This window comes from Zalophus californianus, chromosome 2 (assembly GCF_009762305.2).
Source record: "Zalophus californianus isolate mZalCal1 chromosome 2, mZalCal1.pri.v2, whole genome shotgun sequence".
Lineage (NCBI taxonomy): Eukaryota > Metazoa > Chordata > Mammalia > Carnivora > Otariidae > Zalophus > Zalophus californianus.
The window spans coordinates 92,705,582-92,724,989 of NC_045596.1; the positions used below are offsets into that span (position 1 = coordinate 92,705,582).

Below are 19,408 nucleotides of genomic sequence, written 5' to 3' on the forward strand. Positions count from 1 at the left end.
GCTCACGCCCGCGACGTAAGCGACGGACGCACCGTCCCGTGCTCATCTTTTCCAAGGCGTACGGGAGAGCGGTGTCGCTCATCCTATGACGCGGAAACCAGGACTACAAGCATCTGGAGCCGAAAAGGTTGAAGGACGCCATCACCGGCCCGGTATTTTGGGAATTGAACGGAGTAAGTTCCAAGTAGTCCGTAGATAGTGTCGCTCAGGTTGACTGAGGTTTCATTTCCTCTGAGTCCTTTTTAACGCAGTCCATTCTATCTTCTGTCGTCCCTTTCACTTCGTCCCCTCCCACAAACCCATCAGTTTGCTTGTGCCAGTTCTCTGTACGCATGCGCAAAAGTCCTTTGGGCGCCCTTGTAGTTCCAGTTTTCAGAGGTTGGGGGCGTGTATTGTCCGGCTTTGGGAGATTGGGGGCCTGCCCGGCGTTTGGCGGCGTACTTGGGAAAGGAAGGGTGCCGAGGTGGGCCTTAGCCAAGGGTAAAATTGCTTTACTTCCTAGATCTGAGCCTTGGCGGCCAAACGGTAGCGAATGTTAGGACTTGTTTTAAAGTTAGTCATTTTCTTTTTCAGGATTCTAGTTTTTGTCATCAAAGAATCGGAAAATCCAGTTACGGAAGGGAGCTAACAAATTATAAGTGTCTAGTGAAGTGTACTGAGCGCCCTAATGTGCTTGAGGGAAAATGGGTAAGGAGACAAATTAGGGGAGACGTGGTTGTAGAAAGCTACATTGAGTAAGATGCCATTTAACGTGGGCCTTGAAAATCGAATAGGGGTTTATAAGGCAAGTAAGTAAAACAAGACTAATTCAAAAAAGTAAAGACACACAGGCAAGGGTGTTCTGGTGCCTCTGAATGGTCAGCCGTGACTAGAACAGTGACAACGTTTTTGACGCACCATTTCCTCTAAGAACGATGAAGGCTGTGGATGAGCTTCCCAGGAAGATACATGCACATGGCAAGACATTTCACGTGTAATTTTGTTGGGAAATTGTAAAAACACCTTGAAATGGCCAAGAAAAGAAATACTGGGTATCTTGTCTAGCTCACTTCCAGGTTATCTTCTTCATTGTCATTGAGGTATTTTACGTTTATGGAAGTTGTAGAAAATGATTATAATGGAAATTAGTCTTGTAATTAATTTTGCAATTATTGCCCTAACCATTTTTGCATCTATTAACAAATTCCTTTCAGTGTTCCTGATTGTTTATATATTTTAATTCTCCTTCGAAGTAGTTTTGTTTTTTTTTTTTTTAAGATTTATTTATTTGACAGAGAGACACAGCGAGATAGAGAACACAAGCAGGGAGAGTGGAGAGGGAGAGGCATGCCTCCCCCCGAGCAGGGAGTCCGATGCGGCCTGGGATCATGACCTGAGCCGAATGCAGACACCCAATGACTGAGCCACCCAGGTGCCCCTGAAATAGTTTTTTTTTTTTTAGTATGATATTTTTAAATTTATTTATTTATTTATTTTAAGTAGTCCTCACACCCAGCATGGGTCTTGAACTCACGACCCTGGGATTGAGTCTCATGTTCTACTGACTGAGCCAGCCAAGCGCCCCCTCCCCGAACCAGTTTGTAACACTTAACTTGTTCCTTGATTAATTACTGAAATGTTTGGCATATATTCACTTTATATTAATTTATATTTAAATTCCGTTTAAAATCTCTTAACAATTTCACAGAATTCACAAGAATGTTTGAAACTCACCCAAAATTCCATGGACTTTAGGTTAAGAATATTTGAGTCAGAACATAGAATGCATCATGACAGGCTAAAAAGGTTCTACTAAAAGGTAGGCAAATATGAGGGAGTCAGACTTAACAGAGCTCATTTGCTTACCCAAGCTTGTTTTTACCCAGCTAGTTTTGATCAATTCCCTTGATCTTTAAGTCTCTGTTAAAAAAAAAAAAAAAGGTGGAAGAAACCACCTAATTGTGTTTGTGAGGATTTAAAACAATATATGTAAAGTAACTGCCATTGTTACACCATACTTTATTTGTTTAAAGCCCCTGTTTAGAAGCCAGTTAGATGTCCCTGGCTCCAACAATTTTTACACTTATAAGAAGGTGCTAAGGAATTTTTAAGGTTGAAAGTTTTAACATTAAAATCATAAAATTAGGTCTGTGTTTTAGACAAGTTACACAGCTTATGAGAAGGATAAATGACTTCTAGAACAGTTTATAAACTGTTCCCGTATTATAGGGACACTCGTGGAAAATACTGGAGGGAGATAAAAGCCGTTCCAAAAGTTGAATTGGTAGGACTTAGTGACGGATTGATAAATGATAAAATGGTAATAATGTTACATTTTATCAAGTGTGTGAGAAAGTAGACTTACAAGATCAAGACTGAAAAAAGTAACTTCCTGATTCCGCCCCCCAGCCTTTCCACTGGGAAGGTAAATTGTACCATATCTTGTTACTTTGTGTTAATCGAATCTTCCTTTTATATATATGAAGGTATATTTGATTATCTACAGAATATATTTCTTAAGATCACAGATTGCAGACATATGTTAGGCGCACTAGGCAAGAGTTTTAGAACTTAATTTTCCAAGTCACAAAAATAACCCTTAAGTGAGGGAAGGAAGGAAGGTCTCTGAGATGAGAATGATGGAAAAAAAATCTGATTTCAGGAAAATTTTTATTTTCTGTGCTTCTGTCCTCTTATTTCCTTAGATGGTGGCTCTAACAAGGAAAGGAATTGGAGAGCTGGTTGTCTGTCCTTTATAATTTGTGGAGTTTTTGCAAAAGGGAAAGTTAGCATTGGATCCTGCTGTATTGATAATTTGTAGCTTTCATTTGTATTTTATTTATAAACATCTACCCCCTTTCAAAACAACTTGAAATACCTAACACTTTGCAGTATGAGATCCTTTTAAATACATTAATTATTTAACAAACATTTAGGTTGTGATCAAGCTAAAGTCCCTGCCTTCCTAGTTTTTGCATTCTAGTGGGGTAGACAGACAATGAAATTATAATTACAGGTAGCAACAAGAGGATACAAAGTGGTAACGGAATGGGTAGTGTTAAGAGTGTCAGAGCAGAAATGTTTCAGAGTGAGTGAAAGAAAGGCATCTTTGAGAAAGTGACATTTATAGAGACCTGAATGAAGAGAGGAGTAATCCCTACAGATGTGGTGGGAAGGGTAAACAGAACAGCAAGAGCAAAGGCCTTGAAATGGGAATGGCCTTAGCATGTTTGAGCAATAGTATATCATAGTTGGAGTGAGCCTGTTGGAAGGAATTGTAAGAAATGAAGTTAGATATCCCCAGGCCAGATCGAATAGTGCCTAGTAGACCACAGTAAGGACTTTGGATTTTGAGTATGATAAGAAACGTTTGGAGGATTTTTTCTGAGAGATTGACATGCTCTGGTTTACATATTTAGATGATTATTCTGGCTACTGTCTAGAGAATTGATGATAATGAAAGAAGAGTAGAAATAGGGTGCCTGGGTGGCTCAGTTGGTTAAGTGACTGCCTTCGGCTCAGGTCATGATCCTGGAGTCCCAGGATCGAGTCCCGCATCGGGCTCCCTGCTCAGCAGGGAGTCTGCTTCTCCCTCTGACCCTCTTCCCTCTCGTGCTCTCTCTCTCTATCTCATTCTCTCTCTCAAATAAATAAATAAAATCTTTAAAAAAAAAAAAAAGAAGAGTAGAAATAAGCACAAGTTACAGTGTACTTGCACTAGTTCAGGCAAGACACAATGATACCGTGGACCAAGTGGTTGTGATAAAAGAAATAAAAAGTATCATTATTCAGCATATGTTTTATAAAGGTAGACCTAACAGTGCTCCTGGACTTGTTGTGGCGTATGACGAAAAGAAGGATTTTGGAATTTTGGGCTCTCAGCAATATTGTGATTGGTGTTTTCCAAGATGGGGAAAACAAGGCAAATTTAGATTTGTTAAAATTTCATAGTTCAGTTTAGCCATTTTAAGAGAAATATTTAAGGTAAATAAGTGGAGATGTCAAATGGACAATTGAATATTGGAATGGAGGGAACTAATGGGAGAAGTCAGTGCTGGAAAATACAGATTTGTGAAACATCAGCATGGAACTAGGGAGCTTAAAGTCAGAGACTCTCATAAAGGATATGTGTGGAGATAAAAAGGGAACCCGGGACAGAATGCAATTCGGGGTAGCATATAAAGGTAGAGCAAAGTAGGATGGTCCAGAAAAGGAATTTGAGAAGGAGGAAAACTCTCCTGGAAGCCAAATGAAGAAAATGTTTTCAAGGAGGGAGTTTAACTGCAGATACTGCTGAGGGGTCCAGTAGTCAGTAGAGATCACTGTTTTCAGTTTCACTAGAATGGTGGAAAGGGAAGCCTGACAGGATGGGTTAAAGGGAGAATACGGGGTGAGGAATATGGTTATTCAGCACTAAATTACACCTAATTGGGTTTTTTTTGAATAATTAATTCTGATGAGTAGCTCCAATTTATATGCATATCAATAAATACTTCTTTACTTGCATATTTTCCAAAATTGGCACTTGGTTAATCAACTGCAGCCTGTTTTAAAAGTGCCAAAATACTCTTCCGTTGATTTTGGTGAGAATGCAAGTTTAGTTGGAGATTGGAAGTGAAATGCCTTAATGGCTTTGTACTCTATTACTGGATGTCACTCTGAAACACATTTTCTATGTGTTACTCTCTGCCCCATTGCTGCTGGTGTCACTGATTCTGGCTGACAGCCTGAAGGGGTCCAAGTAGGCTTTGATACTATGTTTACTGCTGTTAAAGAAGGCTACAAGGCAGGGACGCTTGGGTGGCTCAGTGGGCTTGGTGGGTCCAGCGTCTGCCTTCGGCTCAGGTCGGGATCCCAGGGTCCTGGGATCAGGTTCTGCATCGTGCTCTTTGCTCAGCAGGAGCCTGCTTCTCCTGCCTGCTGCTCCTGCTGTTTGTGCTCTCTCACCCTCTCTGTGACAAATATGACAAATAAATAAAATCTTAAAAGAAGGCCACAAGACAGAAGAGATAGTAGGGACAGCATCTTCGTCTCATCTGGAGTCCCAGCGCCAGCACTTACACACACTCCACAATTAATCCAAATCTACTTCCCCCCCTTTACCTACAACAAACGTGTGACTAACACAGGTAAGGGCCAAAGTGGTTTTAAGTCACCTGGATATGTAAAAGCCTTAGCCCCTATTTCCCACAGATCTCAGATGTCATTCTGGTTGCCTAGGTTCAAGGCCTGCATACCAACTAAGAGTGGCTCCCACCATGGTGCAACAGAGGAGACAGAAAAAACTCTCTCCGTATGTCTTAACTCTCCTGTGCCCATGAAAACCCTATTATGGGAGCCTGGGAAATACAGTATGGGAAAACCATGTTTAGGGGTTTTTCTCAGGCAGACCTGCACCATCTCAGGCCTTTGTTCATTTACTTATTTTTGTGTATGTACCTCTAGCGATTCAGTGAAGATGATAATTCATTCAACAAATTTTTGAGTGACTGCTCTGTGCCAGGGAATGGGAATGCATCAGTAAACAAACAGACAAAAACCTGATTTCATTAATATTACATTCTAGGAAGGAAAAAGAATAAAAATTGTACAATAATGTTAGAAGGTAAGTGTAATGGGAAAAAATAAGGGAGATAAAGAGTATCTGTCCAGAAATTTGAAGTTTTAAATATGGCTGTGGTAGACTTCATTGAGGTGACATTTGAACAAGACTTACCAAGTAAGGGAACAAGCCATGTTATCTAGGGGTTAAGTGTTTGAGTGAGAACAGCAAATTCAGAAGGCCCTCAGTTGAAGATTTGCCAGCTAAATTTTAGGAAAAGCTAGATGACCACCAGTATGGCTAGAGCTGAGGGAACAAGAGGCATGCAAAGTGACTCAAGGAAGGGCTTGGGAATTGCTGTCCAAGAAACACTGGGATGGGAAGGTCCCCTGGAAAAGAAAAAGCTTACCATTTGAATTCCGCTTCTAGTGAACAGAAATTAACAGTTAAGGAGCACCAAGCTGGCTCAGTCAGTATAGAGCATGGGACCGTTGATCTTGGGGTTGTAAATTAAAGCCACACTTTAGGTACAGAGATTACTTAAAAATAAAATCTTGGGGCACCTGGATGGCTCCGTTAAGCATCTGCCTTCAGCTCAGGTCTTGATCCTGGGGTCCTGAGATTGAGCCACGCATTGGGCTCCCTGCTCAGCAAGGCACCTGTTTCTCCCTCTGCCCCTCCTCTTGCTCATGCTTTCCTCTCTCAGTCTCAAAAAAAAAAAAAAAATTACAACTATTCAATTACATAAATCTTTAAAAAAATTTAATCAAAAACAAGAATCAACTTATTTCATTGGAGATTGTGTATTTATGAGTTTGTCAAGATGGACAATATCTAAATCCCTTACCTTAATCTTACACTTTGACTTAATGACTTAAAAGTGTAGTTTGGTCAGATATAGAGTTTATACTACATGAAGATAATCTGGTCGTACAGTATAAAGTATATCAAAAACTAAAGCTATGATTTATGATGTAGAAGGTAATTTAAAACTAAAAAGAAGGCAAATGAAAAGCAAACAGGTAAGATAAAAAGATCAAAAAATTGAAAAAACCACAAGGCTAATTGCAAGTGTTACCCCAAAGTTTGTCCTCTGCCAGCCAACTTTGTCTATTAAGCCCTCGGGCAAATTAAAGGCTAATCTGAATATTTTCCTGTATTTTTTTTCAATGAACAGGAATGGAAACTGAAAGTGTAAATCAAGAAAAGACAATGGAAGAAGAAAGCAGTGAAAAGAAAAAAGAAGTAGAAAAAAAGAAACGGTCCCGAGTTAAACAAGTGCTTGCAGATATTGCTAAGCAAGTGGACTTCTGGTTTGGAGATGCAAATCTTCACAAGGATAGATTTCTTCGAGAACAAATAGAAAAGTCCAGAGATGGATGTAAGTTTACTTCACTGTAAAATGCAACCAGTTTATAGATACTAACACAATGTGACATTACCATGCCATGTACTGAATGGCATACATTTTATACATTATGGTTTTCTTCCACATGAAAATTATAGCTCATTTCAGCCTTTAAGGACAGACATTTGTGGGGTTATCTGATGACATTCTAAAGTTTGTGTGGTGGAGCTCCTAAAAAGCTCATGGTTAGGTAAGAGCTATGTGACAGTCTACACACCTAGAGAGGCAGATTTAATTACCAAAATGCATTTGAACTCCGGTTTAGCATATATACATTCTGTATTAACTTTTGCATTTGTTAGATGTTGATATATCACTCCTCGTGTCTTTCAACAAAATGAAAAAATTGACCACAGATGGAAAGTTAATAGCCAGGGCACTGAAAAGTTCATCTGTTGTGGAGGTAAGAATTGTTACATTACAATTTATTGAATCACAATCATATTAGTTTAATAAAATCCATAAAACATAATCACCTCATGTGCCCATTTCAAAGCTGGACTTAGAAGGCACCAGAATCAGGAGAAAAAAGCCACTGGGTGAACGACCAAAAGATGAGGATGAAAGGACAGTGTATGTGGTAAGTAAGCCATTTAAGAAGAAAAGTTCAGGGCTGGCGATCGCAGTAAAAGAAAGACAAACATTTTTATATTACAAGTAAAAATTTATTGACCTTGAGAAAGTACTTCTATTTAATATTGCTTCTAATTTATTGTAGGAATTACTTCCCAAAAATGTTAATCACAGCTGGATTGAAAGAGTATTTGGGAAATGTGGCAACGTTGTTTATATAAGCATACCACATTATAAATCTACTGGAGATCCAAAGGGATTTGCCTTTGTGGAATTTGAAACAAAAGAACAAGCAGCAAAAGCTATTGAGGTAGGTCCAGAACCTAAAAGGAAAAGCAAAAAAATTAGCAAGTGTTTCAAAGGAGTAACAAAATTGGTTGGTTTTAATTTGATTTTTCAGTTTCTTAACAACCCACCAGAAGAAGCACCAAGAAAACCTGGTATATTTCCTAAGACAGTAAAAAATAAGCCCATTCCTGGGCTTCGAGTATCAGGTAATTAATATTTAATTTTTAAGTAAATGTAGTTGAAGGAAAATGAAAACTAATGATAGTATTGTTACAGAAGAAAAGAAAAAGAAGAAGAAGAAAAAAGGCCGAATGAAGAAGGAAGACAATATCCAGACCGAAGAGTCAAATATGGACACAAGTAAGGAGAGTGTTGGTAAAATGAAAAGATCCAGGACCACGTCTGAGGGATCAGAAGTAGAAACAACTGAACCCCAAAAGCCACCCTCAAAAAAAAAGAAAAAACGGGAAAGACAGGAAGTATCGAGTTTACCTGTAGTCAGAACAGGGAAGAGGAAGAGAAGTATATCTGAAGAAGCAGAATACCCAACTCCCAGGTCAAAAGTAAAGAAAATTACTCAGAAAGACAACATTAAAAAAGAAGAAGTTTCCAAAGAGAACAAAGGTATCGACAACTTTAAGGTAAATGTTAGTAAGATGAATAAAAAGGTGCTTACATGTAAACTTGTGTTTATTTTTTGATATTTTAAAAATTAAGATTTGGAAGTCTCTACTGAAGAGGAAAAGGATGCTGGAGATGTAAAAGATGGATCCCTTTTAAAAGCAAAAAGGAAGCATAAGAAAAAACACAAAGAGAGGCACAAAATGGGAGAAGAGGTTATACCATTAAGAGTCCTTTCAAAGTAAGTAGATGATACAATTCTGATGAAAATTGACCCTCTCCATCACCATTGCTAAAGTGCAATTCCAATTTGTATTGAACAGAGTTGCATATTAGCAACAGTCATGGCATGTAGCCAAGATCTGCAGATTGTGGGTTTAAGGTAACTGAGAATTAAAAAGGAACCACCACACTAAAACATGGAAGCACTTATTTTCAGCATATCACAGCAAGTGCCTCCATGTTAAAGTAGAGGGTGTTCCTTAACAGACTTAAAATTAAAGCTTAGGTATACCACAGACGGGCAGTTCGGTGAGGGACTCTTGTGAACTTCTAAAATGTAAAAGTAAGACTTACCATCACTAAAACATGGAAGCACTTACTTTTTTAGTTTCAAAGCAAGTACATCCACGTTTAAGTGGTGGGGAGCCCAGTCTTGGAGAAAACGTGAATCATTAGTATTCTTTAACCTGTAAAGCAAGCTTTGAGATAAAACTGTGTCCATTTGGAGACCCCTCCACTGAAACATGGAAGCACTTACTTTTGTTTTACACAGCAGGTACCCCCATGTTAAAGCAAAGGGGAATCCCCTTGGGCTCTATCAAGGACTTGCCATATTACATCAGGAGGAAGAATTTGGGTTCACTTCTACTAAAACATGGAAGCACTTACTATTTTAAAAGTCAAAGAAAGTACTTCCATGTTAAAGTTAAAGGGAGTCCAATCCACTCAAGGGGTGGAAGCCAAGGAAAAAATAAAAGAGAAGAAAAATACCATACCTTTGGGAATTGGGAAGAGAGGTTTTCCTAGCTTTCCTGAATCGTACTCCCAAGTGTCTGTCTTCCTCTTGAAGGTTAAAAGGCAAGGACTTCAGGCACTTGTATTTATACTATTCTTAACTGCTGAATTCCTTTTGCCTTTTTATCTCAGAGAATCATTACAAGAGGTTTTTGTTATTCTAATGTATCAGCTCTCAGGGAATGTATGATCCTGGGTGGGTCTGGATACTTTTTTTTTTGAAGTATACAGATGTCAATAATAACTGCTAAGACCATTACCACAAGATATCCTCCTCTTTAAAAAAAAAAAAAAAAGGGCCCTATCTGCTGGTTTGATGGCATAGATTAGAGTAACAATGAGTGCGCCTGTGGAGCCTGGAGGGGCATTGTGTTTCTATCTGGGGAAGCTCTAGCTGTTTGAAGAAACATCTACATGTTAAATGTATGTAAATAAATAAAATGCTTCCATGGGGTGTTTTTTTCTTCTTAGAAATTCCTTTTGATTCAAGTAAATAATAAGGAATGTTCTCTCTCTCAAATTGGAAGCAGTTTAACAAATAATCTTTAAATTATAATCGGCCATTATTCCCCCAAAGATGACTAATTGTTACTAGCTAATTAATTCAAAGCTTTTGTTTTCATAAATAGAGACATTTGAAGCATATTCATGAATTGCCAAGTTTAAAACATTAATCTCAGTGTTGGGTCAGGGGAAACTAAACTCCCCTTTTCATATTTCCTGGATCACTTAGAACTCAAGAAGTAATTTGAATGTTTGTGTTTAAAGAAGGAAAAGTTAGAAGTGGTTACAAGACACTAAATGTATGTATTTAGATATTTTTATTTGCTCATCTGTGTTCACTACTTCAAAAGTACATTCTTTTCATTACAGGAGCGAATGGATGGATTTGAAAAAAGAGTATTTAGCACTGCAAAAAGCCAGCATGGCTTCTTTAAAAAAAACAATATCGCAAATAAAATTGGAGTCAAAAATGGAAACAAACGGAGTACCTACTACGTCTGAGATAAAAAATGAAAAAAGTAAACAGCACTATGATAGTTGTAGCATTATATCATATTTATATACTGACATACTATTTCTGAGTTATTATAGGATAAATCTTAATTTTTTTAGTATATGTGCTGCCGAACCGAGCACCAAATCTTAATTTTTTAAAAACTTAAATATATAATGTAGTTATTAGAGGAATTACTGATTTGTCATGGTATCCCAAATGTGCTATTTATGCTTGATATAAGAATATTTGAAATGGTTGTTATAAAATCTCTTTTTTTGTGGCACTTGGCTGGCCCAGAAGAGCATGCGACTCTTGATCTCAGGGTCATGTGTTTGAGACCTACATTGGGTCATACAGACGACTAAAAAAAAAATAGTAGACTTAGGGTGTCTTTTTTACTGATTTAAGTTTGCATTCTTAATCATGTTTAGTAATGAGTACCTAGTTTATGAATTGAGCAAGTTTATAGCAACAAAAATTGTAATTTCTCATCTGTAATTTTATCCTAATATATTAAGATGTATTTTGAATTCTTATAAGTTGAAAATACAAATTTTCACATTTTAATCATAATGTTTCTAGAATATTTTACATATTATTCTGTTTATTTCTTTATTAAGTAAAGTGCTTTATTATTCGGTTAAGGGAAACGGGGCAGGTTTTCTTATTTAAGGTTTTACAAGTGTTCCTCTAACTATACTTTGCAATTAGAGTAATAAAACTTTTGGTATTTATTTCATGCTAATCTGCAATAAGCAGTATGGCATCCAGCATACTTTAGTAAATTACTTATTTTACAATTAAATTTAAATTAAGTAAATTTGAATTATTTAAATCAGCCTAAGAAATCATTGTTTTTATTCTCAAGTGGGCCTACTAAGTATTAAATTATTAAGTGTAAGAGGCTTATTTCTGGTCTTTCCTTTGCAAACCAACAGCAAACAGTGAAGAGGGTTGTCCCCAGGAAAAGGTTAATGCAGCAGGACCACAGTTTGTGAGTGGCGTGATTGTGAAGATCATTAGCACTGAGCCTCTACCTGGCAGGAAACAAGTCAGGGTAATGCTTTTGTGTGTCAAGGATAGTTGTTGCTCTTTCCTCTTTAAAATTTACTGGTCTGAAAATGTTTTGCATTATAGAAAACAAAGAAAATCAAATCAGAATTGATTCCTCTGGAAAAATACTTCTAGGATTTGATTCCACAGTAACTCTTGTGTTTGACTTCAAGCAAAATCTGCAGTATGAAATTCTTCACTGGATCAGATTTTGCAATGAGTACAGTTGAAACATCTTTCTGTAGAACTGCACTTTGTGCTTATTTTTCTTGGTGCCCTTAATAGTTGACTGTTGTGTAGTTGAATGAACAGGCCTTACTGTGGTCATTATAACTTAAAAGAATAAAAATAGTAAAATGCTGTCATAATATTACTTATTTAGGGGACATTATCTGTTTTCAGAGAAAATGGGTTTTAGAAAATAATGTCAAAACTTTTTGAAGATTTAATCAACATTACAGTTCATCTGAAATTATTTTAAACTTTTAATCATCTGCTATTGTCTGATTTTTGTAGCAAACTAAAGAGTTTGTAATTTGTTTTCATTAGCTTTCAATAGATTCTTAAAAGATTTTGTGACCTAAAAAAAGTCAGGACTATTTTCATATAAAAGGGATAATATGCTTATTTTTAACTTACCATAAACAATTTTTGTTTGTTAGTCATCTTGGAAATTGAGAAATTTTTTTCCTGGGAGAAATGCAGGATTTTTTGGAGAAAAGAGCTTTTGTTAATTTTATTTTTAAAATGTTGTATTTTCAGTTTGTGCTGTTTTAAAAATGTGAAACAATTACAGAAAAGTTAAAATATTTTGAAAAGCTAAAAAAATTTTGTATGGGTATGCAAATAGAGTTTTACATAATTTACAAATTACTACATTTATTGCTCTACAATCTTTTTTTACTTACATATTTTATCTTCGAACAACCTTTTGTACCAACAAAACATATTTCATTCTTATTGACATATTCCTGTGTAAAATGTCCTTAAGCATAGCAAATATATTTAAAATTGTTATACTGACATTCATCATCATGCAGTATGTTTTGGGTTTGCATAGACTCCTACCAGTCACGTTTTTTAACTTGCATAAATGAGGTTTCTCACTGTAATTATCTTGTGAACACTCTATCTAAAATTCTGTTTCTATCCTGTAAAATCTTGTAGCTATCACTAACATAAATTTAGATTCTGTTTATGATATTGATGAGGAATTTGGCAGATCCAAATTGGTATTACCAACTTGAATTTCAGAGTATGGTAGCAGTATAGAATTTCAGGTCAGAAGGATTAAAAACAGGATGTAAATGATGCTGTGGTTAGTCAAGTTGCAAAAGATTTAAAAATAAAATTAGGTAAAGTTTGCTCTTTGGAATAATTGTCATAGACTTTAATTATATTCACCAAAGACCTTTTTATTATCTAAATAGTGTATCAATTAAACATTCTTCATTTGTCATCATCAAAATCAACAAAAACTGAGTTACAATGATGATTTACTGTTGTCTGACTTGCCCTTGTGATTACCAGGCTAATTTGTCTTTTAAAGAAGGGTTTAGTCAGGAGATTAGCCTAACATAGTGCATATCGTAAATACCTTTTGAATTGTAGTAATCTATCTGATAAATCAATTATATTTGATTTATCTAATACACCACCTAATACATCAAATTTCGTCAACTTGATACCAATTATTTGTCTTGCTTTGTGTCTAAATTTAGTACTTAAGTATATAGGGAAATGGGAGGAATTGGCAAGTATATTTCTCTCCAGTTATCTTATTTTTTCATTGAAGTAGCAATCATTTATTAAGTGCCTACTTTGAGATAGGCAGTATGCTAAGAGTAGGGATGAGTTAAGACTTAGTCCCTGGCTTTGTAGGTTTTAAACTTTTCTTGTTTTATGATCAAATATTTTCACCTATTGCTCAGTTTTTCTGTAATTCAGACTTTAAAAATCTAACATCTAAAAGTAATCTAAATTCCTTGTGGCTTGAAATTTGAGTCAAAAAGAAAGGAGGCCAGGGTAGGCAAAACGTTTTTTTTAAACTGGGAATCTCCAGTGATATCTTTAGCTTTCTGAATGGACGTTGATGAAGAATTATGTAACATTCCTGCATAATTGCATTGTTTACACCTAAGAACATGCTGGGAAAAAATAATTAGAAATGCAGGAATCTCGTTAATTTGCCCTCACAGCAGGCATTATAGGTAAAACTTCCTTGCTGCCTGACCACTACTTGTTCAGAGGAGATTCTTTAGGTATTTCATCAGGAAGTATGAGCTCTTGGGGCACCTGGGTGGCTCAGTCGTTAAGCGTCTGTCTTGGGCTGAGGTTATGATCCCAGTATCCTGGGATCGAGTCCCGCATCGCGCTCCCTGCTCAGCGGGAAGCTTGCTTCTCCCTTTCCCACTCCCGCTGCTTGCGTTCCCTCTCTCGATGTATCTCTCTCTGTCAAATAAATAAATAAAATCTTAAAAAAGAAAGTATGAGCTCTTGAGCTATAATCCCAGAGATCTGCTCGGGAACCTAGAATTTTTGTAGGTTCCCAGGAAACTTTTTCATGAGTCAAAATTTAATTTTTTTCATTTTAGGTCATAAGTGATTTTGTATAGATGAGTGTAAACACCTTGTCCACCAATCCATTGTGGGTTTTTTATTTTTTAATTTCATTCATTGTAACTGCACTGAGACTTGGAACCCTCTTATCTGGCATTTGGGGGAAATTACTTGTACATTCTGCTCTACAAATCTGTTGTCCTTGTGCAGTGTTGCCATTCTAGTTAATATTTTAGGATTGTGCTTGATTAAAAGAAAGTTATGATTGGAGTTCCCAACTTTGTTCAAGTCAATTTTTAAGAGTATTTGTGTGTGTGTTACCGGTGCCTGGCTGGCTCAGTCAGTGGAGTGTACGACTCTTGATCTTGGGATTTTGAATTCGAGCCCCACATCAGGAGTAGAGATTAGTTAAAAATAAAAAATCATTAAAAGATATTTGTGTATATTTTAGAAGAAATGTTAACGTGGATAGTCATTCCTCATTTTAAACTGTATATGGCTGACTTATATAGTACATTCTGTCACAACCATGGGAATAATTTTAAGATTATTGTGAAACTTTTTTATTATTTATTTAAAGTCTTTCTAAATTCTAATGCAGGATACTTTGGCAGCAATCTCGGAAGTTGTTTATGTTGATTTGCTAGAAGGAGATACAGAGTGCCATGCTAGATTTAAAACTCCTGAGGATGCTCAAGCTGTAATAAACGCATATACAGAAATTAAAAAGAAACACTGCTGGAACCTCGAGATCCTTTCTGGTAAAAATTCGTAGAATCTTTTTTTTTTTTTTAATAATTCTTATCTAGGGGTGATTGTGTTGTATTTTCTGAGTTTGGCTAGTAAGATTAGTTTAATTTTCATATTCTGATATGCATAAAGTAGTATTAAATATAATCAGACAACTATAGTTTTTTTATTGAAATGTGATTAATGCCTTGAATACATTTCTTCATATGTATCAGTGATTGTCGTTTTTTCTTTTTAAGGTGACCATGAGCAGAGGTATTGGCAGAAGATTTTGGTAGATAGGCAGGCCAAACTTAATCAGCCTCGTGAAAAGAAGAGAGGCACTGAGAAGGTAATTCATTTTTTGGTTTTTGTTGTTGTTCAGTAGCCTAAATTCAGCATTCGCTTGAATGTTTTCTGAAAGTCAGTAATGTGTAGCCCTAAAATAACCTTGGTTTTGCTAGACACAACAAAGATTTACCTGGTATATACTGCATTTTAGATTGTGAGAGAATACTTGTTTTTTTAGATTTTGAAATACATGAAATTAGAATTATTTTCCCCATAGGGGTGCATAATTGAGAGTTTTCTTGTTTTTTTTACTGTAACTAGTGGTGGCAATTTAAACAGTATTGATTCTTGCTGCTGTGTTTTGTAGTTTGGTAGTAAATGATTATTTCAAGATTGTCTTAATGGTAAAACACAACATATTTGAGAGTGTAGTTTTTAAAGATAGGAGCCTCCACCAGATAATACTGGGAAACTTTATGAATAAAGTTTGCTGTAGCAAAGATAAGCTTAATTCCTTTTTCTCTAGAATACTCAACAAGTGAAGGAAACAAGCTTAAATACATGAAATAATTTAAAGCAAAACTCTCAGTAATTTTGTTTTAAATGACACCGAGTAATTTATCATACTTACTGTTGCTTGTGAGCTGTAACGTTTATTCTTTTAAAACATTATTATATGTGTAAAAGATTAGTACATCTTGAAGTGCTTAGGACAAATTAGGGCACATAAAAACTAATACTATTATCAAAATTTTTAAATGCTTATTAGAAAAATATCAAAAGTTATGCATTCTTCTATGATTTATTAGCACTTAAAATCATACTTTCTGTGTTTTAGGTTTGTTGATTTAGGATTCTAATTCTATTTTTGTTTTATTACATAAAAATCTAGTGCTTTTTCATCAGCCTTGCATTGCCTAGGATTCATTGGAATTTAAGATTATTTGGGTGCGGGGGAGGTTTCCTACTGGTCTTTGTTAATTCTGTTTGCATGAATACAGACTGAATTTGCTGATATGTGGGAAGGCCTCCTTCCTCCCTAAAGACTCATTCAGGTCTATGAGGTGTTAATTTCAAAGCCTGCTTGAGATTATTTAAATGTTAAAATCATTGATCCAGCACTCACGACTAAAATGAAATCACTTTGTTAAGTAATTGTTATCCTAATTGGTGTGAAGTTTCATTTAAGTTGTGTCTGTTTTTAAAAGTAGGAATTAGTCATTTTGTTTTCCAGAAAGATCTGATCTCCATAAATTAAAGGCGAGGAAATAAACACTGACTAGGGAGTTTTATAAATTGGGTTGGAAAACAATGTATAGCTCTGTTATTCAGTTGGAAAGTTGTTTTCTGATCTCATTTATCTATTGTACCACCAAGCTTTTTCTTAGCGTGATTTGTTTCATAAACAGTATAGGATCGTAGCTGAAACTATGAAAGTAGACTTCTATCATAAAGTGAAAATATGGCACCACACAAAGTAGGTATTGTACAGGCTTTTCAGAGGAGACAATTAGTATGCAGTCGACTTTTTTGATAATTTATTTAATTAATATTTTTTGAGTGCTCATTTTTGTTGCCCACTGTTCTAGGAACTGGGGATAGAGCCAGGAGTAACACAGTTCCCTGGTTTCATGAAGTTTACAGATGAACAGTTTAGGACAGGTGATGACAGGTATTGTGTAGAAATAATCAAAGGGTATCATGAGATAGCTTTCCATCAGGTGAGGTTGTCCAGGAAGTTCTCTGAAAGTGACATTAAGACACTTAATGTGAGCAAGCAAGCCAGAGATTTTAAAGGCACAGCTTTCCAGGCACAAGCAGCAGAAACTGCAGAAGCCTTGAAGGTAAGGAGGCTATTAAAGCTAGAATGCTGGGAGTAAAGCACCTTATTAAAGGGAGTTACATATTTAGAAAAAATTTTAGCAGCTGAAAGTATGACATTAGCACTTTTCTCATACGACAGCTTTACGTTTCCACAGTAATGTTATATTACTTGGTCCATAATTGAATTGAAGAAAAGCACTGATAATAAATCAATAAACTGATACTAAATTAATTTTCACCTTATGAAGTAGAAGGAGACTGGGGACAGTTTCCTAAGCCCCAATCAGTTTATACAGAATTAAAAGACAGAAAGAGGAATAAGTGAAGGAAAAAGTTATTCTTTGTGGGTAAAGACCTCTCAGAAAAGATAGTAAGATGAAGGAAATATCTGCCAGATAGGGTCTCACTCACTCTTGCTAGACCAAGCCTTTGTTGTCTTCCCTATCACCCTGAGCACATTGGTAAAATTAGATAACAGCTACTGGAAACAGAGTGAGTCTTTTCTCATTTGTCTTTATCTTTTAAAGCATATTTGAAATGTTTTTATCACCAAGGTCTTTTCGCTACAAATTACCCATAGTCAGATATTCAGTAGCAGGTAAAGGCAGAATTCACAAAATATGTGAACAGAGTTATATTTGAATTTTTTCGTTAAATACTTGTTTTTTTTAACTTGTCCAGCCAGTCTATCTATAGGCTGACTCACACTCTTTAACTTTTAAGTAAACTTTTAATGATTTAGTAAACATTTTAAGAAACTAAAAAATAAAAGTGACTTCCTGCCAATGGCCACAGTCACCACTTTAATGAATCTCTAGTGAACACTTAATTAGAATCTGTATTTTTAATAGAACAAGATTTTCATTTCTTTCAAAGCTACAGAAGATATTTAAAATTTTTACATCAAGAAAACTTTTGGAATATTTAGCCATCTTAAATGGTCTTCTACATTCCACATAATTTCATTTGCCTTCTTTAAAAATATTAAAAGGGCATCTAACTGGCTCAGTCAGTGGAATGCGTGACTCTTGATCCTGGAGTTGTGATTTCAAGCCCCATGTTGAGTATAGAGATTACTTAAGAATAAAATCTCTTTTAAAATTTTTAAAAATGAGGGGTGCCTGAGTGGCTCAGTCGTTAACCGTCTGCCTTTGGCTCAGGCCATGAATGAAGCCCCGCATTGGGCACCCTGCTTGGTGGGGAACCTGCTTCTCCCTCTCCTACTCCCCCTGCTTGTGTTCCCTCTCTAGCTTTCTCTCTCTGTCAAATAAATAAACAAAATCTTTAAAAAAAAATTAAAAATAAAATTAAAAAAATAAAGTATTTATGTAAGGGTATAATAAATAATAACTACTCTTAATAGCAGATCCTTAGTTGGAATATTTTAATTTTCAAATTTATAAGCAAACCTTTATGTAGCACTCAGCCCAAAATACACTGTCTTCATTCAAATAATGATTACTCAAGTAATTAATACTCAAGCCCAAGGGGATATGAAACAACTAACAAATATGGGTGCTGAACCTTCCTAAAAGGTTAAAAATTTCCAGGATGGAGTGGTTGTTTTTAATTGAAAAATTCTCAGTGATGTGGAAGGACAGTGGGAGTGTTTTAGTGATTCTAAGATGTAATATCTATTATACTTTATAAACCATAATCCCAAACAGTTCTCTCTGTAATTGATTTGGCCTAAGCTTAGTTTATCTCATTCGTCTACCTTTCTCTCTTTTAAAAAAATTTTATTCAAACTGATAGTTGTGAAATTTTTTACTCATGATTATCTTTTTGTTTTAGGTATACAATACGTTATAATTTCTAATTTCTTTCTCCACAGTTAATCACCAAAGCTGAAAAGATTAGACTTGCAAAGACTCAACAAGCAAGTAAACATATTAGATTTTCTGAATATGATTGAGAACCGGTTTTGGGTCACCTCTTAAGATTTCACTGGACACTTGAACTTTTCTTAGGAAATCCATTTTATTTTGGTAGTAATAGTTTTTCTGAAACCTATGTTAATTGTTCTTTAATTTGTAAGTAAGACTTTTTCTTCAGACAAGTAAATTGTATACCACAGTTTTTCATTAAAAACATTTTATTTGCTGACAATATCTTACACAAATCGACCACAAAGTGATTTAGTAAATGTTTTGAACATTATCATTTAATTTTGTTTTTGTATTACGAAAACAATAACATTTGCAAAAATAATACTACATAGTTTAGAAAAAATGACAATGCACTCACTCTACTTATTTTGTAATTTGTTTTTTCCTTTTCAAATATCTTTCCATGTTGATTTATACAGAGACTTATGTGTGATATTTCATTCTGTTTATTGCACTTTGCTTATCTGAGCTTCCACTGAATTGGCCATATGAACTATTTCCAATTAAAATGTTAAAACTTTAAAAGTATTGAGTTTGTTTCTCATAAATGAGGTTAGACAAAATAAAATGTACCAGATGCTGTGAACACAGGGAGAAAAAAATCTTCTAAGAATCAGCCTTAAGCATAACTGAAC

At 35.5% G+C, this 19,408-nt stretch overlaps 1 protein-coding gene across 2 annotated transcripts; it reads left to right on the forward strand.

The window, feature by feature from the left end:
- Nucleotides 1-19: 19 nt before the first annotated feature.
- LARP7 (La ribonucleoprotein 7, transcriptional regulator) lies at nucleotides 20-19,008 on the forward strand. Of its 2 annotated transcripts, none has more exons than XM_027599162.2 (13): nucleotides 20-173; nucleotides 6,699-6,902; nucleotides 7,232-7,332; nucleotides 7,426-7,509; nucleotides 7,648-7,812; nucleotides 7,903-7,996; nucleotides 8,067-8,414; nucleotides 8,508-8,652; nucleotides 10,302-10,450; nucleotides 11,367-11,485; nucleotides 14,642-14,801; nucleotides 15,030-15,121; nucleotides 18,719-19,008. In XM_027599162.2, the coding sequence occupies exons 1-13, from the start codon at nucleotides 86-88 to the stop codon at nucleotides 18,797-18,799; spliced, it is 1,830 nt and encodes a 609-aa protein (XP_027454963.1). In that variant the 5' UTR covers nucleotides 20-85; the 3' UTR covers nucleotides 18,800-19,008. The 2 variants fall into 2 exon arrangements, with proteins under 2 accessions (XP_027454963.1, XP_027454964.1); XM_027599163.2 differs by having other exon boundaries at nucleotides 25-173; nucleotides 8,070-8,414.
- Nucleotides 19,009-19,408: the final 400 nt, after the last annotated feature.